Here is a 24,461-nt window from a genome sequence, read left to right on the forward strand (position 1 = left end):
CTTTTAAGAGGCACCGGTGAATTTGCAAGGTTTTATGAAAATCCTGTCGAGAAGTATGGAATGATTTTTCCAAAGTCAAATCAAGTATTTTTTTGCCATTTATTGTGTCACTTGAATGAATTTTAGTTTTCAAATAGTGGCATATATATTTCTGCTCCATGGGGCTTCCTGCATCATATTCAAGCTGAGCTTTTCAAAACACTGTCATTTGAATCATTGTGATATTAGGACCTGTAAGGCCATGAAGAATTTAGTTTGTGAAACTTAATTCTTCGATGTCTTAGGAAATCCAAAATTTTACGGTTTTCCATCTTTCACATATTATTTCATTATTGTTATGTGTGAAACGGCCTAGACCTCACAGTGTAATCCTATCATAGATCAAACTGCAGTTGCCAGATAAAAACGATAACAAAAGAGCTATTACATGGTGTGTGATAAAATGCACATACAGGATATGAAAAGGGTCAAGGCATGCCACAGAAAGCGTCCTGTGATTTTGAAATCTGTGGCTGGGGGCGTGAGATACTCATCTACTTCGGCTATCTCTAAGTCATGGCACTGCCAGTGGCACAGTATTCACACGAATAGTTCCCTATAGCCCGGAAGAAGTGGGACATCTGATTCATCGGCTACCTCTGCTGTCAGAATTTATATTGTGCTACTGAACTCAGTGGCACAGCACTAGCTGCTTTGCCCCTACATCTCCAAAGTGTGCATGTGTTTTTGTGTTTCCGCCCAATGTCTGAAATCCTGGAGAATGGATAGTACAGGAGATATTGAATATATATTTCCTGATGGTTCTTTGCTTAGAAAATACAGAAGTATCAGTCATGTTTTCCCTGAATGGCAGAAGCAACAATGCTCATTGAGTTTGTTCTGTCCATTCCGAGAGGGGGTGCAGACATCACTACGGATTAACTATGCAGTCCTCTTTGGTAAAAAATGTGATGAAGTGTGTGTCAAGGGTTGGTAAGAATACAAGTTGATTTTGCATTGCCCTCCTATTAAAGGTGAGAGTATACCAGGACTGAACTTGTATCATCTAGCATTCTTGCCATCATGGGAAATCAAAGATTTTTGCTAAGTAGTGGCATTATTGTATGGATTACTTCCATGTTGTCAACTCCCTTTAGTACCGCACGGTGATTGGGAATAATGCCAAACAGCTTTTCTGAATTGCGACTCTATTTACATTTACACTCATTTCAATCATGTGTAAGTGTCAAAAAAAAAAAAAAAAAAAAAATGAAAGCATGCTCTTCTGGGAGTCAGATAGCAAGCATACATTCTGCCTGATCTAGGATGAAATCGGATCTATACCAGAACACTTCATTGTTATTTCAGAAATTTCTAAATATTGAAAAAAAAAGACAAACTGGGCATGGTGGTAATATTACGCAGTGCTTTCATAAGTACTGCAGGCAAAGATTATTGCGCCTTGGAAGGGTAAATTTGCAAAGCATTTCAACCAGTAATCACAGGTCCATTCTTTAGATTAATATTGACATAGAAATGGTATCTATATCTCATATACTAAGTCTGGTGAAAAAGACTCTCTACCGAACATTTCTTGAGTGAAGAAACTGTTCCAAAAGTACAGTGTCTCTATATACTGGCCATCTGATCAGTAAACTCTGAAGTAACATAAAAACAAGTCAATTCTGCAAAGCCTACATGTAATAGTGTAAATCGCAGTTTCTGTTTAAAGTCCCTGCCAGATATTCATAATTCCACTTTCAGACTAGCTCATTCTTTCACTGTAGAAATCCTAAACTCCCCTGAGAGTGTGCATTTTTACTCTACGCATTCACTTGGTCCCGAGGGAGTGCCCGTTCTGAATATTTACTCCCCGTATTACAGCGCGATTGAAATGAAATCAGACAAAATATTGAAATGTGGAATTCCAATTAAGAAAAGATTGTTTGATAATGGCTTACAAATCATCGCTAATACCAGTTTCAATTCAGTATTTTACCTGCGAGTAATTAAGGGAATTGTGCAGAATGATGAGCACAATCAAAGTAGACAAGTTACACATATGGTTAATTTTCATATCAATCCACAATCCGTAATAGACTTTTGAGTATCACGCTAAATTGACCACATGATATATTAAAGGGGTATTGTTTTTGAGATGAGAGCCACGTCGTTGAACGCCAGTGATATTAAATCCATTAAAATGAAACTACAGGGGCTGGAAACAGGCGGGAATCGTTGTCTGCCAACTCAGCTCAGTGCACTGCATTCTGGGAGTTATTGACATTCAGACAAGATAGCACTTTTTTTCTTCACTACAAGTAAAAGGGAAACAAGAAAGTAAAGGGAAACAGGAATGTGTGTAGAGGGGAAAAAAAAATAAAAAGCAATGGACTTACCAGCAAACTCCACGATGATTCCAAACGGCATAACAAGCAAGGACACCATGAGATCGGCAACGGCCAGCGACATCAAAAAGTAATTAGTAATACTCTGGAGTTTTTTATCCGTCATAATAGCCAAACACACCAATACATTGCCCATTACTGTGCATAAGATCACAATCACTAGGAATAATGCGGGCCAGTTGTTCTCCGATTCTGACAGAGGCGCATCGTCAATGCTCGTGTTAGTCTCATTACCGCCGACTGATGTAAAATCCATGTTTACAGTAACCGTGACAATTCCATAAGCCCGGCTGGAGTCTCTATCCATGAGGGCCGAGGTCACATTTGTGGTCATCATACTATGACTAGTGGTTTCTGCGATTATATCCATGTTTGAGCTTGGCGCTGTGGTTTACCGTATTCTTGGCAGGATAATTATATGCAAAGTTCAAGAGGACCGGTTATTTTCCGCTCAATTGGTGTTTAGCCTACGCTTCAAACTTCTCCAGAGGCAGTGTGTATGATAGGGTGAGCAACCTGCATGTGATTATGGTTGCCAAGACGTCGTGCTTGATAACACACAAATCCCGGAACTGAAATTCATCAAATTCCTAGCACACTGTGTAACAAAATGTGCAAAACTAGATCCAATCTTTTGAACAACATAAACAGTTGATAAATTCTATCTCCTATGTTCTCCTATGTATATTTTCAACCACTTTCAATAATCGAGTGCTCTGGCCTCTTTTTGCTTCTCTGCCAACCACTTTGGCTATCACAGTGTGACAAATTTCCCTTTCCAGCAAGGTTTCCAATTAGCAACAAATCGCAAACAGAGAACTTGAATTTGCAGCTACAGCGTAGAATGTAGCATTTATCAGGAGTTGAATACAAAGGTTCCAATCATCCAGTGGCCTTACATCTCATGCCTGTGGCAATTTTCCAAAACAATACATGCAGAAGTTATTTAGGAGACCACTCTATACACACACAGCTGACTTTGTGGTAACACGTTTGATCACAGTGTGCGAATTTATCTCATTTGGTCACACTGTGTATATCAGAATCACACTCGGAATCAGCAGCAGTCGTGATTTTCACTACTGTGGATATCTGTCTCTCTTGCCGTCACTGACATCAAATCTTTCCAGCGGCTTGATAAATGAATATTCAACACACGGCAATCGAAGAAATCACGTAATTCTCCAATCGACTTTACAAATTATAAAACAGGTTGAGAATCCAGGTTTGATGCAATAGCAGGGTCCCACTCTTGTCAGTCGTCAGAACTTTTTTGTTCCAATTGAAACCGTTATCAAGATCTGGAATATCCGGTTTGCTAATGGTTTTCAGATGAGAGGTCTATATCAGTCCTATTACCAAATGAGCTGAAATCCCACTGAATTCTCATCCCAATCTTCATTCCAAGAAGGCTGTTCCCGTCTCACTCATCAGTATTCCCCGCACCAAGGATTTGTCCATCTCTGTCACATGAAAAGATATTCCCAGATTCACACAACTTCCGGAGATACACATTCCAGGAGTATACGACTTCCTGTGTGATGCCGTCTCCTATCTTAGTCTCGGTCTTCTTTTTTTGGCAGAGTCTTGTCAACTTTTATATCTGTTCCTCCATCAGCAGCAAAGTGAAAACAGTTAGATAACAGTTCTTCTAACTGGGTTGTACCAGAGTAGGACAAGTTTTAATGCTGTTTGTCGGCTTGAACATGTAACTATTTGTGTAACATGTATTAGCACCAGCTGGTCTTACCCTTGTTATCTCCACAGCTCAGAGACCATTCAGTTGTCCTCAAATGACCTGTCAGAGGCGACACACGTGTGACCTGCGGGGAGAAAGTCAAGATATTGAGATTGGTTTGATGGCCAGCTATCATGAAGTGCTGCAGTTGTTGGAGGCGGCATCACCAGCCACATCAAACGCTGTGATATCATTGCGACCCCCCAGTGTAATCAATTTTGTATGTTGCAATCCCACAAACCGTCCACCTCACTCACTCAACTCTCACTTGGGGACAACTCTATGCCACTGCAATAAAAAGATGTTAGCTCATTCTGTCAGTAGCCAAGGAACACATGCTCGGATCTTTCAAAAAATAAGTCTTGAAAGATTTTCTGTGCAAAGTTGAGGCGGCAGATTCCTTCATAATATCAGAAAATATGTGACTAAAACCTCTCTGAACTGATTTTCAATGATCACTCAGGTGGTTAAAGTTGATATGTCAAATCTGTCATATTTATCCTCCATGAGGCTTTGCCTCTCAAATACTTCAGATTTTAAACCTTCTTGTTTGATGAACGTCTGACGCGGAAAGAACAGAGAGATATGACTGTGCCGGTATGGTTGGTTTTTGCTGATCGCATCTGACCGTATCTCACAGGACCATAAAAGTGAAGACATTTCAAAAACAAACACCGAGAAACCATAAAAAGTGCCATTCCTAACATTTTAACCACGGTGTTTTCAAAAAGTACATATGGAAAACATTCAACTGAAGTATGCAGAAACATTTCAGAGTGATCTCTCTTGATCTTGTGTTTGCAGACTTTTTTCTGTCTATGGTAGAGGAATAGGCCGATGAACCAGTCACTTAACTTTCCAATAAGTTGTAAAACGGCCACAATTTCCATTCCGTGAGTTTTTACGGGGCTTTATCTGCTAAGTGTCGCACGGCATTATTTGTCTTACATAATGGAGCAGGGAAGTTACATTAAAATGGAACAGAAAGGTAAGCACGGATGATGATGTTTAGAGCTTTTGGGCTTTCCGCTTAACCGGGATGTTTTGCAGTGTATTTTTAAGCGGTGCAAAACGATTAGTGTCCTTTGCAGTGAAACAGAGCATAGAATGGTCATCCCAACTTAGAGCCGTGAGTTCCAGGCATTCAAACCTACTCTCACGCATGCAAAACCCATACCAAAAATACATCCATGTATTCTCTCACAAATTTTTTAGGTCAAAATTTTGATATGATCAGATAAATTTGATTGGCCTTAGGATGAAAAGAAATAGCTTTGATGTATTCTAGGGGGAAGAATAACAATTTAGGTAAAGAATTACCGTGCATATATTTCAAGTATTTAATATCGACATGCATGGGTGCTCACTCACTGATTAATAGTGAAACAGCAATTTTCAGGAGACTCATTTATACAACCAGCAATAGCAAAAATTGCACTTCAGAATGTAAGTTAACAAGTCTTAGAAACTGAAATCACAACCAGTCCTTGCCGAAGAGCATTTCTTTCATTAGAAAAAACCCAGCTGGCATATTGTCTGGCACGAAGATTCAACTTTAATACATATTTTCTGAAAGACTGACAATTTTGTTGTCATTTTTTATTTAATTTGTCATTTTTGTGCCGCTTTAAGCAGCCATGCCACATGCTGTTGGGAATATTTTTGGCAGAATTTATGCATTGGGTGTAATGAATTATCAGTTATTGGTTGGGAATGTCAAGCAGTTCCATTGAAATTCTAGAGCTGTAGTAACAATCCTTGCTCATTCTTGTGATGAGCTGGCCAAGGAAATTTGCTGTGAATGAACGTATATTTACTTGGCTGTGGAGTGTATCAGCTTTGTAAGAGTCTGTTAACTAGATTGAAGATTGGTTTCATCATGCGTAACCTACAAATTATGTTCAATATAGGGGCAGTACCCCAGTCCTGTTAATTTCTTGTTAGCTGATTGCCAACATTACTGTGACATCGTTAGTGAAGGAAATTGCTCAGTCTAGCCAAATTGCCAGTGTAACACATTCTATTATTGCCATCTTTGATTTGTCTGGAATGAAATACGATTTGTACATAGATGTTTTGCCGTTTAACCTTGGCAGTTTCGTAGCCGGCTGTCTTTGCTACGTGGCGGCTATCAAGTTTATAAGAATTAATGGCGTTCAATTTACGAGGCTGTTACTTGCATGGCAGTTACCATGGAGACAACCAAGGTTCTTGTTGTAGAATGTGACAAGTCTACCCAAAATTTTGATACTTATTTTTAGATCTGTAAGTTTCCTCACCTTTTGACATAAAAGTCAGTCTTTGCAAATCAGCATTTTCAAAGAAAACAGTAGATTTGAGGTCTATCGTCAGAATCTATCAATGACAAATTGAAGTAGGCCTTTTGATCACAATAGGAAAAAAGTATTCGTGTGGTATATAAAAGCTGATCAAGATATCTCTAAAAAATCAAGACTGTATTGCGTACATCGTGTAATGTAAAATAGTGGTAATGCTTTGTGTAATTGTATGAAATTACGCCATGTTGAAATGAGAACATATCACAGAGTCTGTGCATATTTGAAAGTGTGCTCTCTGATCGTCAACAATGGAATGACAATGATATGAAGAACAGGAGCATGTTTTGACACAGAGTTAATAACAGTATTTGCCAATTTTCAAAGCTTTTAACACACTGTGTATTTTGTGTATGATTTATATTGATACCTGTTTTCAAAAAGTGTAAAAATGGGTGTGAATTAACACACAGGGAGTACCATAAAATTTTTGCACATGATTTTATTTTTGAAGTTAATTCACAGCATATCAGGGCTCTCCTACAATCAACCATATTATTTTTTTTTCATTGATCAGTGAACTTCAAGCTTACTCTGTGTACATATTTTGTTCAAACAATTTGTGTCAGCATAGTCTATATGATATTGACACTATGTCACATGTATTACAGTTTTTCCACTCACTCAACTCTCATTGGCTTAGAGAGTGCAGGTCACATGACACATGCTGCCCAATTAGAACACATACTGAATGGCATGTTTAAATTGCTTTTTACTATGGTGTCGAGGTGATTCTCAGTACGGGCTGCCGACTTTGACGATGATAAACTCAGCTTCATTACACCGACTCAACCAATAGTCATAAAAGCTGGGGTTACTTTTAATAAATAGCAATCTAGCATAAAGTGATCTGCTTAAGGCCACAATCCAGTCTTTTTTTTATCAATTTCTTGATTATTGCCATTGTCACCGGCATGGACAGGGAAAAGGATTGCGTTTTTATCTCACCGATGCACTGACAGAAATAAGGGCCGACATGAAATAAGAAGTAAATGAGGTGCCAGTCTTCATAGCGGGTCAGAGCCACTCATTTCCTGCATTTTTTATGAGATAATACTCTGATTGCTGACAATTCTCTTAAAAATCTCTTAACAGTAATACAGTTTGATCTAGCAATCAGTCAGCGTGTCAACCTGGCATACATAAGCAATCTCGTCCACACGATTAGGTTCTAGGGGTTGGCGTGTGGGCATGTCACCGTGTTCCTACCTCCGATCCAATCCCCTGGGGATCATTTAAAAGCTATATTGAAATTCCAGCTCTGCTGAATAGCTTTTTAGGCCTGCAGGATGTATTTTTTAGGAAATTGGATATTTCTGCCACGACGTCTTCGGCCACGCGTTTCAATTTGTTTCAGGTTCAAGCTTATTAAATATTGGGCAAGGTTCACTTTCATTACCGAGGCCGCATGTTATTGAGCAATTTGGTGCATTCCTTTCCCGACTTTTACAACCTTAGTAATTCTTCTTTAAGAGGTTGGCACTTTGAAAAACCCACACAGTTATCAACACTTTGTCTGCACCTGCCTTCATGTCTACACATTTGTTAATAATGCCTTTTTTTTACAAAAGTCTTTTAAAATCGACATCTTGGCAAACACTTTCAGATTCTCAACAGAAGCGTTACAACTGATGCCAGTTCCTATCACCATTTGGTTTGTCTAGCTACCACATGTGTCAGCAGAGACTACATTCAGCAATCATTGAAAAAAGCATTTGCGACATTCCTGCGTTATCCTTGACAACCGCCCGGAGGTCATTGGTCACGGCCCTGTCTGAAAAATTCAGATCTCTCTTCCGAATCAGTGCTGACAGAAAATGCTTCGCGTGTGATCCTTTGCTATCTGGACTGTTTTGTGGATTCACTGAACACTGTGAAAGAAATCACAGCCTCATAAACTCAATGCAACGCCGGGTTACTCCAGATTGAAGTCACCTGGGGCTGTAGTCTGATGAGAAAGAAAGAAAGTGAAGGAAAATTTGCAAAGGCGAATGTAAAGGTGTGCCAACAGCCTTCTGTTCCCAAATTAAGTTTTACGTCAATACATTGTGTAAGTCTTTCCAACTTCTTGATTTACTGTTGAAAATAATTGCTTCAGTGGAAAATAAAACAGTCAGAATGGAGGCACCTTAATATAAATGCTCTGATGAGAAACTGGTTTGCTGAACTTCAAGTGAACCTCATGACCTGAAATCTCCTTCCAAAGGGCTAAAAAAGTAACTTTTTGAGGATTGAGTATAATCCTTATACATAAGGCATTAGACATTTAACTTTTTTTGACAAAAGAAGAGATTTTAGAAGTGAAGAAACTTGTTTCCCCATTGGCAATATTGACCTTTCTGTATGAGCACAATCTAGTGGCTGGGTCTCACTCACAGCGGCGGTATTGACTTAAATGCTGTATTGAAGATCACAATAGTTTGTTAAGGAATCTCTGAATGCTCTAATTGCACTCCATTGACCAAACGCCCACAGCTCCTCTAACCACGCACGCAAGTAGATGGGCCTTGAAACACAACAAACTTTTGTTGAATTTGCCAACTGGTGTATGCCTTTCACTGGAAATAGTACTCTTCGGCTGACCTAGAAGCTGTCTAATTACTGCCCTATTTGGTGAATTATGGCACTTTACCAGTGACATCTTGCTGTGGACACGCACACCCTTCTCAATTTACGTCAATCATTTATGGAGCAGAAACTATTAGAGTTTCTGATTCACCATTGTGTGGACACGCAAATTACTGCCTATAAGGACAATAGGCCACCACTAATTACTATCTGATAATGGAGTATCTTCTCCCAAAATATTGGAAAGATATTTGTAATTCAGTGGACATAGATATCACCATCTATGTGTAACATTGTTGTCCAAAGTTGCAGAGTTGAGATAGAGAGTTTAAAAAAACTTCATTGATAGAGTTCATACATTGTCATTCTGTACCAGTCTCAGGTTGTTTTCATATATTCACTCCATTGACAGCAGTGAAAGAAGAAACTGGTGTGTGTCTTGAGGGGGAGGGGGGGGGGTGATAAAACAGTTTTACCTTGAAGGGAAACAAGTAACAAACAAACAAAAAAGGTTGGCTGGACGACAGAGATGATGTACAAGGTATTTGTCATGTATTTGTGAGGGTCTTTCCTTTCATTACCGTTCGTGAGGGTCTTTCCTTTCATTACCGTTAATCTGACCCTCTGGATGAACCACGCAATTTACGTCATTGGAGGGTTAGTCCCTTGTTTCAAGTTTGTCAAAACTGAGAAAACTACCAAAAACAAGGAAGTCAACAAGTTAGGCAAGACCAAGGCTTATTTGCTATATTATTCACCGTACCTTTACCAATAGCTGATGTGTTAGTTTTCAAAAAGAACTTCAAACCACTTAGGAGTTCATTGCACTGTATAAATCACCAGCATGCAGCTCTGTTATAGCGACAGACTGACAATGAATGCTACCACTGAACTTGAAGTAGAAATCGTAAAATTGTCAGAGAGGCTTGGACCTTGCTTTTTGCCCGTCAATGGTGCAGCCAGTGATCTGAAACTTCCCATTGACTCTCTGAAGGATGATCTGATGTAAACATTTACAAGTGGGACACAAGTCCTGGAGAAATTTTTGTAGAGAGGAAACTGATGGCAAAGTCTGAAGAGAGGGAAACTGTAATGAAAACTGTGTGAAACACTGGGAAAACGTCACTCAGGTGTTCTTGCTTGTGTTGTGAACCTCTCTATGGTGGAGACAGGCATGCTTATGGCAGAACGGTTAGGGTTTACGGTTATACCGAAGTGGCATCACCAATCTTAAAATGAAACAACATTGATGAAAGAAATACATGTTTGTGTGTGTGTGTGTGTGTGTGTGTGTGTGTGTGTGTGTGTGTGTGGAGAAAACTAGAAAAAATACCTTTCAAGTTTGCCTCACAGCCGTCAGAGGTTGACCTGTTTTTTGCAACGCGTGCTTCTCTGATTTGGATCATACGTAGAGTTTCCAGTGGGAAAAAAAGGATTTGTACAACAAGCCCAGCCTCGTTTAATTGTAGCCCATGGGTACACTTAAGCAAAGACTTTCTCCATTGTGAAGGTGATCCTCACAATGAGAAGTGGGAACTTTTTGTAAAGGAAAACAGTAGTAAACAACAATGTATATTTTTCTCAAGAATAACACATTTTACTTAGACTTCATCAACTCACTTACATATAGTGATTCAACGTAATCTGTTTCAATAACCTTCACAGATATAAATATTCCAAAGCTTTCAATTCTAATTGCAATTCAAAATCTTTGAAATTTGCACCGTGAAATCTTAGTTGTTCTGAGTGAGCAGGAGAAAGCATATTGTAAATGGCAGCAAGGTTTGAGAAATTGACAATAGAAAGTGTGAGAAATTGACAATGTATCATAACCATTACGATAATTGGCTTTATCTCCCATTGTGATGTGTACAAAACCTGTATTTATGAATGTGAAGTAGAAAAACACAGCTTGTGGCAAGAATTTGAATGCAGAAAAGATATTGTTGTACCACAAAACTATCTGTACAATACTGACTATGGGTTGAACAATCTGCTGCTCTGTTACCGAACGGACTCAACTTTTTCAGAAAACCACTGTAATAACACTCATAGTCAAACATGGTAACATGATGTCATTACACCTTGAAGGAAATTTCATTTGAAGGAAAGATGCCCAGAGGTCTTCTCACTAGACTTTAAAGCTCAATAAGACTGTTGGAAATTCCTGTAACATCCATTGCGATGCTGGGGGGAAATGTGAAATGTAAAACAGGAATTTTTTCTGATTCTATGACAAAATGCCCTCTGGCAGTCATGTACTTTGAAGAAATACACACTGATGATGGCCGTGAAAATCCTTGTTTGTTTCAAAATCCGGATAAATCGTCACACAGATGTTACGTGTCATATTCGTTGACGTGGGCCAACATTCCTGTCGCTTGCATTTCTTGAAAATTTGAACAAATGACCAATTTGTTCGTGATATCGCTGTTGATGACTAATTTGTATCGATATTTTTTTCAAGAACGCCCTACCGAGTGCCATTACGGTCAGCTGTGATGAAAAACTATTAAGAGCTGACTTGCTGGTAGGTTCCATTAGTCTTCAAACAGGGATGTATGCTTTTCAGATTTGGGTTTAAAAGAAAGTAAAACCACATTGTAAAGTCCTCTGACTCCAAGTAAGTCCAACTTTATAAACCAGCAAGATGTGTCGGGTTGTACAAAGGCTGGGTGTTGACTCAGTGGCTTTTGATATTTTCGAGACTACTGTACTCAGACAGCAGTACAGCGAACTGATTATCGGAAGACTTCAAAACTTTCAGCTTTTGAAAATATTTGACCAGAAGCATATTAGCAAAAGAGATAATCACAGTGGGCTGAAACTTTGATGTTGGCATGCAAACAAAAACAGAAAAGGTCTTGTCGACTGTGACAAGAACTTTAAATGATCACAGAAACGCTAGTTTGATATCACTGGGGAGTTTGGCCAGGAGACCTTATCAAAGCCGCGCTCACTGGAGAAAACCGCTCACTGGAACAAACACAACGTAAACGCAGACAAAGCCTAATGAACCACCAACAAAACACAGTCGCCTCAAAACTCGAGGCATGATGCCAGCTTCTTAAATTAGTCAGACTCCACTAGTTACCAGAAAACACCCACTGTAATCATTGTTTTCCTTGAAACTTTACCCAGTTCTGATTCCCCCCCTCTCACAAAACTATCAATATTAGTTTAGGTCACTTTAATTGAAAAATACTATTCACAAACCAGGTTAATGTACCCTGTGGGGACACTGTATTTCCGGACAAATCAAAACTTCAAGGGACAAGAAGAAGAAAGGTAGTCCTTTTTCCTGAACAATAATAATAAGTTACAAACATTGTGTTTACCTCATGAATTTCCTGTTATTTCCTTCAAGCCTTCCTGTGAAAAAAAGGACACCCTTCTAGGGATGGACTAACAGTGGGGGTGAAATCTTGCAAAGTGAATATTTAACATTTTTTTAGACTTGTTGATTGCAATGCGTCACTTTAAAAATATTAAGTAAAAACATGAATTGAAAGTTATGAAAAGGTGTCGAATTTGGGAGAAAAAGTCAATGCTTTGCCCTTTTCAAACACAAAATGTGTCAAAATATTTGAAGTGAAAGGAAAAAAAAATTGTTGTTCTGAAAAACTTCCACAGAAATTTAACTGCACATGCCTAAGCTGTGGTTTCTATTGTGCATAGAATACGACAGTTGACAATGACTGTCAGTAGGGGAGAAAAACCAGAAGGCACTGGATCTAACCAAAGATGAGCTAATGTGTTTCCTATTCTACAAGGCCGTAAAACTGACTAGAGTACAGCAGTGTCTGTTTGACACATCGTAGAACCTGAATTCTGGTTAACTAGATCACTAGCCAAATTCGTTATCTTCAAATTCTGTGCAGGTACAAGTTGTATAAGCTATGTGTTGACTTGGATGTGAAAAAAAATCATGGATGGTTCCGTACCGATATTGACAGACACTGAGCTGTCTGGTTTCACAGCTGTTCTAATTTACCTCCAGTCATGGGACAGATTCAGTAATGGACTCCATCCATATCATCATTGCCTGATACCTTGAGCAAATTCTTTTCTGCATGTTTTGTGCCTTCATTCGTTACCACTGAGAGAAGTTGAAAGTTTCAAGAACCATGACAACAAACTCGCATGAATACTTCTGTTCATAAAAAATATCTATACCGCATAGATTTCATGATAAAAAGATTTGATCATCTGTGCCGAAATACCAAGGATATCAGTTTAAATCATTAAGAGCGATTGCACAACATGGAGTGGACGATCTCTCAAGGGATTCTAGGATGCTTAATGAGAAAATGAGAGAAGGAAAAAACATCAGTTAAAGTGCTAAACATACCTCATCTGTGTTGATTCTACGTTCACATTGTGTAATTGTAACCCCAGTGCACACCAGACCATGGGGAAGGTAAACACTGTGTCACTGTGAGGGTGCAGCCTGCAAAGCATTGAGGATATCCTCAGGGGACGGACTTACACAGATTGTAAACCGCCGAAAGGGGAAAAATAGAATTCCACCTTTCATACATGCATGTGTGTACCACGAACTGGTGGCGGGGGTTTTGCTGAAGTAGGGGTATATGCAAGGCACGGTACACGTGGTGTTTACGTCTTGCGGCTGGCAGGGCGGTAAACTACAGCAGATCATAACAACTTTGGCCCAAACCAGTGGCTAGGTGATAGTCACTATGTTTACAGTGCAATTTGGGATGAACAGTTCGAAGATACTGTGCATTTCAAAAAGGGACAGAAGCTGTAACTTTTGATAATATTTTTCTTTTAGAAAACAAAATATATTTCTCCCCTGGCCGCCTTCTCTATCAAGCACATGTATGTTGAAATGCAAAGGCATTTTGTCTTGCCAATTCACAGCACACAGTCAGTGTGCAATATGCAGTGCTTCAAAATTGAATTCTAGTTTGGACTGAAATTCAGTCTCTATGATAACATTTAGACATCACACACGTACTTGCTGCTTCTACACACTGAATACTATTAAAGTATTTCAACTTTGTGAGCAGAACAAGAGACTCCAAATTTTGCAAACAAAACACAAATAAAGGATAACGCCTCAAAAATGAGGGCAAATAGAGTTTTAAACATCAAGGATACTTTGTTAGCAGTTCTGATACAATATTAAAACCATAAGAGATATTTCTGTTGATTATCCCCCCCCAAAAAATTCAAAAAAAGGAAGACAGAATCCATCAGTCGGGATCCAGTATCGCTAAATTACCTTGAGTAGCCTGGATACATTGCACATAGTGCTGTCATTTACCATCTCATATCCATTATCACATATTTTGCTGGGGCTAATTCTTTTACTACTCAATCACTGACATTGCTGTCAGGTGCCTGCTGGCTTAAAACACAGACCGTTCTCCTATTCCCGACGTACGTAAACTTTCACTTTTCTCCCCCTCAAGATGTCACGGGGTCATGGTTTTCGGAAAGTGTCTTCAATCCGGAAGAAGCTTCTTACCTTCCTTTTTATGAGCAAAATAAGTGACAGAAGCACTATTTTGTGCAGACACTGGATAAATAAATATAATGTCTCCCGTAAAAACTGAAAAGTGGTCACAGGATTATGGTTACTTGAAGATCATGGCTGGCCTTAAGTATCTAGTGTCGGTCCTTGGAATGTTACGACCTATCTGGTGGTGTTAATTTTCCTGCTATTAAACAGGAAATTATCTTTTTAACTTTTACAAATTTTTTTTGCCCTTCAAATTCAGTGGATATGAAGTGGTATTGGTTGAACAGGGGTGCAGTGATCAGATACAATGCCCAGGAGGTGACAGCTTTTAATTGATACAGCATATTATAGAGCTTTTTGTTATTTGGGTAAAGATGAAATATTATTGCTCGTAAATTTTTTGGTGGAAGAATGTGGTCATTTCTAAAGGTTTAAGGGTGACATTGATTTTAGAAAGATAGTGTCACAATATTTCATATCAAAGTTTTGAAACATTAATGTGATTTTCGAAGTCAAAATAGTCAAATATTCATGAAATAATAGCTGTCTAATATTCTGAAAACCCTAAAATGGGAGATGAATTCTGTGTAATACATCTTGTTACAACAGTACAGAATAATGAAATACAGTTCCTCTGCTAGCACTGACTGTAGTACTATATATAGTCTTTCTGGACATGCTCAGCTACAGACAATCAATACGTGAAAACATCGCACAGAAAGAAAAGAAAAGTGAAATACCTGTTTTAAGCGCAAGGAATTTGCTGTGTGTACAAAATAATAGACCATGCTACCCCTAATCCTGTCAGAGTATCAATATCAAGTAAGGCATAGTGATCTTAGGGTTTGACTCGGGTTTTTTTTTGCCTCCCACAAAAATTTCTACTTTACATTTCCCTTTCAATTGCCGTCTTTCATCATAGGTGTATCTGATTAAGTGTGCACTTTCAGCGTGATGCTTTTTCATTGGTCAGTTCCAAGCGGGAAGTCCACTGGGTGCTGATGTCAGCGAATCACGGATGTTGTTTGCCGTCTCCTGTCAAGGGGTTTCAGGGGTGGAGTGACCGGCCATATGCAGAGCTGGTGCTAATTGTGGGTGTCGGCCAAAGGCTGGTAAGGGGGAGTGTCAACGACTTATTGACAGCTGTCAGACCTACGCCATGTTTTTAATAATATGAATGATGTTTGCAAGATTCCAAACAAAGACTGTGTCTCGTGCCTTACTCACAACTTTCTACTCCAACACCATCGCTCATGAAACAATCTACTATTATCCCTCACCTCACCATTTACGTCAGATCCTGCTCTCGTATCTGGACTGTGACCGTCAGACCCGGCACCCATGCATCCTTAGTTTGGTATTGAAACCTTTCACAGGGGAGAAAAGTTATTTTTGTTTGTTGTCATTCATTATTATCTGACGCAAGCAAATAACCTTTTTTTTCAAAGAAACAGAAACCTGTACAAGCACCTGTGTGTAGTGATTCTGTTTATCTGATTTCTGATTTTCTTAATTTGTCCCTCCATAGACATATATCAGTTTTCTTTCATGATAACTGTGAACAAGTCCAAATACACCAGCAAATGTCAAAGGACAGCTGAAACTAAACTCAGTGTTTATCCTTCTCTTAAATACACCCACTATCTATCTAACTATACACTATCTATCTATCCCTATAACAAAAAAAAACCCCAGGGCTATAATTTAAAATAGCATCGCAATTTGTATTATCAGAAAACATTGTGGGGAACGAATCTTAAAATTAATAAAGCACATTCTGTGGAAGTGAAATTTCTTTGTACTGAATTCTCAGACTTGGCTGGCATGTATTTGTGGAGACACCACACTAAGGTAATACTGCATAGGAAAATTCATCAGCCCAACATTTCCCTCTGAAAACCCATAGATGAAGACACAGACAACATCAGTGGGCCGTCCCTTGGTAGTAGAATTCCATGTGGCAAATCTTTTACTCAGCGTTCACAATGCAAGAATCTACTTGAACATGCATGAAATTCTCTGTAGTGGTGGTCAATTTCTTTTTACAAGAAATCAACATGAAATTTTCTGTCCGATGATAAAACCTGATTAAAATTTTCATTATGCTCCGATGGTTGGATTCTAAAAGTGTGTTGCTTTGCTTTTTTTGTCTGGATTGGAATTGCACCCAAGGGGACTGTAGATTAAGTGCTTTTAAACCTTTAAATACCGTGAGTGACAATTGTAAGTTGTCTTTATAGGTGTTCTTGATCTTAAAGGGTCAGCGAAGTCATCGTCCAAGTCCGGTGTATGATAGCATCTAGAGTGACCATGTTTAGAAATGATAAGGACACATTTGTGATTAATTGACTCTGAAATTGTGTCACTTTGAGTTCAAGTTTACACAATATTCCTGGTTATTTGCCGACCGCTTTTCAATGGGATTACTGTTTTCCTGTACGTTGGTTTTCTATTGTTCATGTCACACAAGGAGAAGGTTACAGTTTTGTCCATGCCGTCAAATCCCTGTCTCAGTGCCAAAAACAAATTGTGATTGACTGTACGCCTACAAAAGGATGGCTAGTATATTAAATGTCTCTGTATTCAGGATTTGTAGTTTCTGAAAAACCAATCGTGACTGAGGAATTATTTTTTGCTGAATAGCGTACTTTATTCACATCAGTATCTTCTAGTTCAAGAGTGAGTTTGTACATCACTCAGATATTCATTGTACTTCCCCCCCCCCCCATTTTCATAATTTGAATGGTAGGGGATGAGTGTAGCTGCTGTGATGACGTGGATTCCGAAGTACATTGCTGATCCTCTAGAGTTCAATGCCACGCTGCGAGCCAATAAAAGTTGAAAGTGTGCCACATATATCTGTGATAGAGCACATGCAATCAATATAGTCAGTTGTTAGAGATGGTATCTTTATACTGTTCATAAAGTATGTGTACTAATTGACTGAAATGGGGTCTATGCATACACTAAAATGCCAAAAGTACGTCTAGAAAAATACATCATGATTTTAAGGTTTGATTGGATGCTAGAGTTTCCATCGTATTATTGCCTGTCATAAAACAGAAATAGTATTTTAATTTCAACGTCATAGTAAAGTATCTAGTGTGTGATTTCAATTTATACATAATCAACCCTGAATCACAGTTTAAAGAATTATGCCCCAGTTTACTCTTTCTTGCTTGGTTTTTGAGATCTCAAGTTGAGGCGCTGTAAACCTGTAATCAGCAGTCAGTGGGTGCACCTCACATTGACGTTAAAGAAAGGCAGTTTGTTGCCAGGGTAGTTCCGTGTATCGTGAATTAAATCTCTCGGTTGTCCTTCTCTTCTTTTTTAAAACAGATTTTTTTTTGAGAAAGAGGGGAGGAAAATCCATGTGAAGTAACTTTGTATGGAAATTGACAGCAGATTATTGGGGAAATGACTCCCAGATAGAATTAGTAACTAATGCCAATGTTAGTGACTTCAAGACAACTGTGATTGACATGTTATAGTGTGAAAGGCACTAGCTGTCTCTATGAAAGTGGCAGCAGTGAACTCAGGTTTTCCAAAGATCTGCATCACGTGTGCTACCACGAATAGTGACAGTTCGAACCGATGCAAGCCGTCTGGGGGTTAACAACTGATTGAAGCCCTACATTGTGTGTGTCTGTTTGCTCTAGTTTTTTTTTAAAGCAGTGAATTAGCACTTGCATGAATGGACACTTCTCAAACAAGAGTACTGTCAAACTGTTCATCATATCTGACCAGGTCGGCTGTACTGTCCGGGACTGACTCACAGTAGCCACCCAAGTGGGAGTCCTGTGTGAACCCCCATTTGAAAATTAAATTTGAAAGTCTATGACATCCATAGGTAATATGTAGATTGGGTACTACATGGTTAACTGTAATATATTTTTACCTGCAGACAGTTTTGAAAAACTTTCATCTCATATATTCCATTAGCACCTGAGTTCCTTGTCTACATTGAATCTGAGTTCTGGAAGTTTGAGATTGACTTTGGTAGTGATGATTTTAGCCTCTAGACGTTACATGTCTATCGGAACACTGCCTGTTCTTTCAGGTACTTAGAGCACCATCAGGCCAACGTGAAACGGCACTATTCTTGTGTCCTTAGGGAACTTCACAAACCACTTTTAGAAGTTCAACTGTTGTATAAAGCACTGCGATTGTATCAGGTATCACACTTTGCAGCGTTTGAGTTCCTAGTAGTGCAGAAAGAATTGATTCGCGTCTGGAGAACTCTGATCTTGCACTGGCATATTCTGTGAAACTCTTCACCCCTGGCTTCATTCTCCTGGTTTTGAGATTCTTTTGAAAAAGATTATGCCAGAGGGATGTACACAGGAAAGAGGTCTTAGGACGCGTGTGTAAATACTGCAGTTGTTGTTCTTTCTGTGCTAGTCAGGGCCATGCATGCACACGTGCATGACTGGCAGTGATTTAGCAATTTGTTTTTCTTTTCTATTCAGAGGGGTGGCAAAGCATTGAATGAAACGAAAGATTTATTTTATTGTTCATGGGTACAACCTTAATTTACTGACTGGCCACAAGTTGATAACATTGGGTAACTGTGTTGTTTTTAACAATTGGTTTGTATAAACTCAAGTAAAACCGAAGCTCATTAGTAAAAATAACTTTTTATGTTTATCTATTTCATCCTTCTGGTTTTTTTTTATGGTTGAGAACAAAAAGGCAAGAATTGTTTCAGTGTTTGATCAAGAAGCCAAGACTTGTTGATTGCATGGGTGTGGTACTCTAGCTGTCGCTCCTGTAAATCTTTTAAACGACTGAGCTGTCGGCTCTATGGTAAATGTAAAACCAGCCCACCACCAGTCTGAGTGATTCATTCTGTCACTGGCCAGCCAAAATTCAGACATAAACAACTTGTGAAATCACATGGAACCGAGGGTTGATGACACAACATATGCGACCCTAGTGCATAACTTCGATGTAGGTCAGTAGAAGATGATAGTACGGACATATTTCTTCAGAATGTACTTTTAGAAAGTAATGACACATGTAATCTCCAGCATGCAATTATGTACGTATTCACGGAAGGATTATTAAAAACTGACATTCTGTTACATCCGAGAGCATTCAAGTTGTAATCGCTGCATTTTCCCACTTTGAATGCATTTTCTGTGGTGATTTTGTATTCATTATATTTGAATTGGCTCGACGCGTGTGCCGTCAGTCAATAGATGGACTGTGATTGATTTGCTGTGTTAGCAGATGCGGAAACTTTTGAAATTCCAAACCTGTTGACACTTGAAGGAAAGCGGCTACTGTGCAGTTTAAATATGTACATTGTTCAAGTTTTTGTGGTTGAACCCTTCAAATCAGGGAGCCGCTGCAAGGAACTCAACGACAGGGGAGTTTTTCATCATCATATTCATGCTACTATGTAATGTGCACAAGGAACAATGCTAGTAGGGTAGCGTCCAATGTGCGGCCATAAACGCATGCTGATCATACAGCCATTGAAACTAAACTGTTGGAGTCAGTTGAAAAGAATAATAATTACATTATATGATACATAAATTCATTATCATAGAAATATATGTTTCAAAATGACTTAAGGAGGTTTGTACTGGAAAAATATTGGATTTGCCAAAAAAAGCAATAATACAAGAGCAGTATAGGTTTATGGTTCATACCTTATGAATGCAGCCACAAGTCCATATAATCTGCAAGCATGGATTATACGTACTCAGTGACAGAAATAGCTTACTATACCAGTGTTTGTGTAGTGTGTAAGAGCTCACTGGCCCGTGATTGGTGTTAAACTCATTCACGGATGATTTGAATATGTTGTCAGGTTTTGCAAGACAGCCGTTTTCTGGTTGATGAACTCAGCAGTGTGCGGCTCTGTTTCTGATCTCATTATTGCATGACTGATCCCCTCCCAGACTGTTTACAAACACCCAAGACATCACCAGTGATTGCAGAAATTGGTGGAAAAAATTAAACCTCTTACGCTGACGCAATATGTGACGTCATTGCTGTGTTTTCCAATCATCCCCTGAGTCTCCCTAAAAACAATTGACAGTCATTGAAGTATCAAAAATCCACACTCCAAGTGTTTCTCATTTCACTGTATTGGGATAGTCGGTTGTTGAACTGACCCGCAGTGTAATTTGTCAAATTTCAAGACTTTGCAAGCAGTAATACAGCATTATGCTGGCTGAAAGACAAACACCAGTGTGTACTGAGGGCTTTTTTTCCACCTACTTCTAAATATCCCTCTCTTTTTTACACAACAGTATACAACGTTCTCTGCAAAATGAGGTGGCACTGATCCCCATAATGGTATTTTTTTAATGCATATTTATACATGAAGTATAGGGGCTTATCTAACAACAGGTTGCCGGACTGTCACTTGTATAATGTGTAGCGATTGCAGCTGGATATACATTGTTCAATTTCTATTTTGTGACGTACTCGTGCAGTTGCTGGTACAAAAAAACAGCCGGACACCATCTCCAAGCTACATTTTTTTTTGCAAAGTGGGCAAATTATGTTCAGTGAAGTTGTAGAGAGAGAAATAGATGTGACGTAGATGAGAGAGCGGAGTTGTTCTCGATTTAGTACATCGCTTGACCTAATTGTTTTCAAAGTGGACAGGGACTAAGTGGCAGTTCAGTGGTGTGTTTATTATGGTTATTTCCTGAGTTAGAGAACTTGAACTTCACTAATGGTGCCTTGATTTCCCGATTGGATGAAGAAGGGAGTACAAAATCCTTAAAAGAAAATGTTTGAGTTTATGGGGAGGGAGGGAGGGAGGGAGGGAGGGAGAGAGAGAGAGAGAGAGAGAGAGAGAGAGAGAGAGAGAGAGAGAGAGAGTGGCGGTGTTGTTTGAGGATAAGATAGATGTGGATGACGCCCCTCAAACCATGTGTAAAAAGAATCTAAATGACAGATATTAGACACAGCCCAATATGAAGTGACTCAGCCGTTTTTCCACACTGATCGTGGAGCTTGGGGCTTGGAAAGACGTCACTATCTCCAAATGTAGCTCATTAATACAAATAGCCAGGAATTATCTGGATAGATTATCACAGCAAATGGTTCAGTGATGGATTTCCTGAATGAGTGTCAAGGATAGAGAAAGAGGTCTTAATGGCATACTTCCATTTCGGGATGGCAGCATACAGGCAAATATCCAGGAAACATGGCACAAAAAGGACATATTTTTTTTTCAAATACACACTTCTTACGTAGAATTTTTTTCCAAGTTTTGTTACATTATCAGTGCTTATATCGCTCACATACAGAGATAGCATTCATCCTATAAAATGATAATTTGTGTAAAATGAATTATAGATTTCCATGGTTACTGCTGTCTATTGAAGGAGGTGTTTCAAAGCTATAGTGAGATTTTCTAAGAACTGTACGGTAGTTTGCTTGAAGGGGAGGGTCTTTTTACGTTGATTTTTTTTCCAAGTTTTGTTACATTATCAGTGTTTATATCGCTCACACACAGAGATAGCATTCATCCTATACAATGATAATTTGTGTAAACTGCATTATAGATTTCCATGGTTACTGCTCGCTTTTGAAGGAGATGTTTCATGCATATAAACTATAGTGAGATTATCTGAGAATAGACAATTTCAATGTACGGTAGTTTGCTTGGAGGGGGGGGGAGTGTCTCACTAGAGGGAATTGCAACCAGTTTAATGGTCATCCTTTATTCATGCATTAGATTTTAAATAATTGAATATTTTTTGCTTTCTTAACCTGTTTTGTAAGAAGATTAGCAACTGCTTTCTGACATACGTTAGTCTAGTCTAACGAAAGAGAATGTGTGATCAAGGGAAATTGTGTGCATTAGTTGGTTAAATCAACTTTACACGTCACCATGCAGACATTAGAGCAGATACAATAATTTTACCCTCCAATGTCATTATCAACTGAACAATTAGTGAGTATAGGAAAGTTTTGACGCCTTTTTACAAAGTACTCGTGTTAGTTTGATAATCAGCATTACAAGGAATGAACAAAGAAAAAACACATTCACCAGCAGTAGCTGACGGGAGTGTTTCTTCAATCATCTCAAGTGACCTTGACGATTCTTTTATAACTGAGTTACCTTGATTTTCTTTTACCCCCTTTAAATGACAACATTTGGACGTCGTAAATCAGATCATTATGTAAAGATTAAATGTGTAATTGCCTTGACAAGATAGCGGTTGGATACCTGTCAGTGGAAACCTTTGTGGATATCAAAGTGCGTAATCCTGCGCTGCGGCCCATAATTGGATACACGTGGGTGATTGCTCCGGATTAGACGAATTCAAACAGGTGAAGAACGCTTCTTGTCGGCGCGATTAGCGGCTCTCTGTAAATCTACAAATAAGTGACTCTTTATTCAACATCTATCCGCTACGGCCTTTTTAAGCTTTGTGCTCACCAATGTTATCCCGCTGATACAAAACATCAAGGTGGCCAGAATAGGCTAATCACTCATAGCATTGAGGAAATTTCTTTTTCTCTCCCTTCTTTAAATTGGATTCTTGAATTTTTTTTTGTCACGGTGAATATGTTAAGACTTTTTTGCAGAGCGTGCGTGTCGTGATCTTTCTTCTAGGCTTGGTGTTGTAACATCACTAATTGGCATCTGTTCATTGTCACTTTTTCACAAGGTGTAAAATCTCTCATGGCTTGCAATTCATTTATGAGTTAACACATTCATGGCTTACACCAGGTCTATTTTTTGCCCCCGTTGCTCGCCTTTCTTCAATTATTTCTCGTGTGAGTGTCAGGAGCTTGATCTGGGGATCAAATGGCTGTGCATTAGTGTCAGTTGTGTGGTCCATTTGACTTTAGAAATTGTACTCCCATTTACTGTGGCGATTAAACTGACAAAATATCTACAAATATCTTTTAAGTATTTTTCAAACCCTTTAAATATATATGATTTTGGTTTTCAATTTGCTTTATCATTTATTTTGACTTTTGAAAGACTAATTTCACACTTTCAATAAGCTGCATGCTTTTTCAGTGTTTTCAGATTTTCATGGCAATCAGTTCATTCTCACTGATGCAACTAAAAAGACAAGTTTTACAGTCATACATATACAAATATCCTGCTAATTGTATGGTGTAAACCTTTCAAACCCCAACTTCCATTTTACAGTGTAATGGTTCAAATTTACGTTACAAAAAAACAAGGTGTACAATATTGAGTGTCAAAGGCATAATAACTTCAGTTTTTACTTGCTAATTTTGTGTCCATTTTGTCTTTTATCTTGTTCACATTGGCAACCCAACTGAAATTTGGGCCGACGCAAAATAATTGTCCTTTTGGGATTAAATTTGGTCCGTGTCCACACTTACCGTACCAGAATTAGGGCCGACGTAACTTTACCTTCCTTTGTGACCTCTGACCTGTCAAAGTTCAAAATGGCGCATTTGAATATGGCACGCTGTTTCTACTGTTCATGATTTTCCTGTGTTTTTACGCACAAGAAGGGCAAATATGACTACCACTCACCCTTTTAATCATCGGAGAGACCTTCACCATTTATTGGATGAGCACATGGTATATATAAGACCGCGGTGGAGAAATAACCAGTGCGCGGCATTTTTGACATGCCTCTCTAGTCTATTACGTGCACTGTGGAATCGAATGACATGGTCTCGTTTGCGGAACAAAGGTTGGTGGGAAGTTCAGCGTACATGGGATGATATTAAAATGTAAAGACTGGATTGAAAACTTTCGATAGGTGTAAACTTTAGTTTCAAACGTCGTTTGTTTGTGCGAATAGTGTGACTAGTTCAACTTCGATCCATAGCGGAGGCCTGGACAACTGGGACCAGGGCCGACGTAACGTGTCCACACTGGCGATTTGCGTCGGACCAAATTTTGCGTCGGCCCTGAGTCGGCCCTGAACCCCCCTTCTAACCGGGACCAAACTGAGTCGGCCCAGGGCTGACTCAGC

General features: G+C 39.0%; 2 protein-coding genes across 9 annotated transcripts in view; one reads left to right on the forward strand and one right to left on the reverse strand.

The window, feature by feature from the left end:
* Positions 1–24,461, forward strand: part of LOC139118527 (26S proteasome non-ATPase regulatory subunit 1-like) — a 168,025-nt gene that overhangs the window by 48,945 nt on the left and 94,619 nt on the right. The gene's annotated exons all lie outside the window — the stretch shown is intronic.
* The window catches only part of LOC139118530 (5-hydroxytryptamine receptor 2A-like), an 86,760-nt gene that overhangs the window by 12,986 nt on the left and 49,313 nt on the right, over positions 1–24,461 (reverse strand). For 4 of the 7 annotated variants that reach the window (XM_070681876.1, XM_070681873.1, XM_070681872.1 and 1 more), the window contains exon 2: positions 2,379–4,210. In XM_070681876.1, coding sequence (XP_070537977.1) covers positions 2,379–2,757 — 379 coding nt within the window. In that variant the 5' untranslated portion in view covers positions 2,758–4,210. Of the gene's footprint in view, positions 1–2,378; positions 4,211–10,362; positions 10,440–13,380; positions 13,444–15,257; positions 15,347–24,461 lie in introns of those variants that run through there. The other 3 variants (XM_070681875.1, XM_070681879.1, XM_070681877.1) reach the window with 3 other exon arrangements.

The sequence above is a fragment of the Ptychodera flava genome, chromosome 19, assembly GCF_041260155.1.
Source record: "Ptychodera flava strain L36383 chromosome 19, AS_Pfla_20210202, whole genome shotgun sequence".
Taxonomy (NCBI): Eukaryota; Metazoa; Hemichordata; class Enteropneusta; family Ptychoderidae; genus Ptychodera; species Ptychodera flava.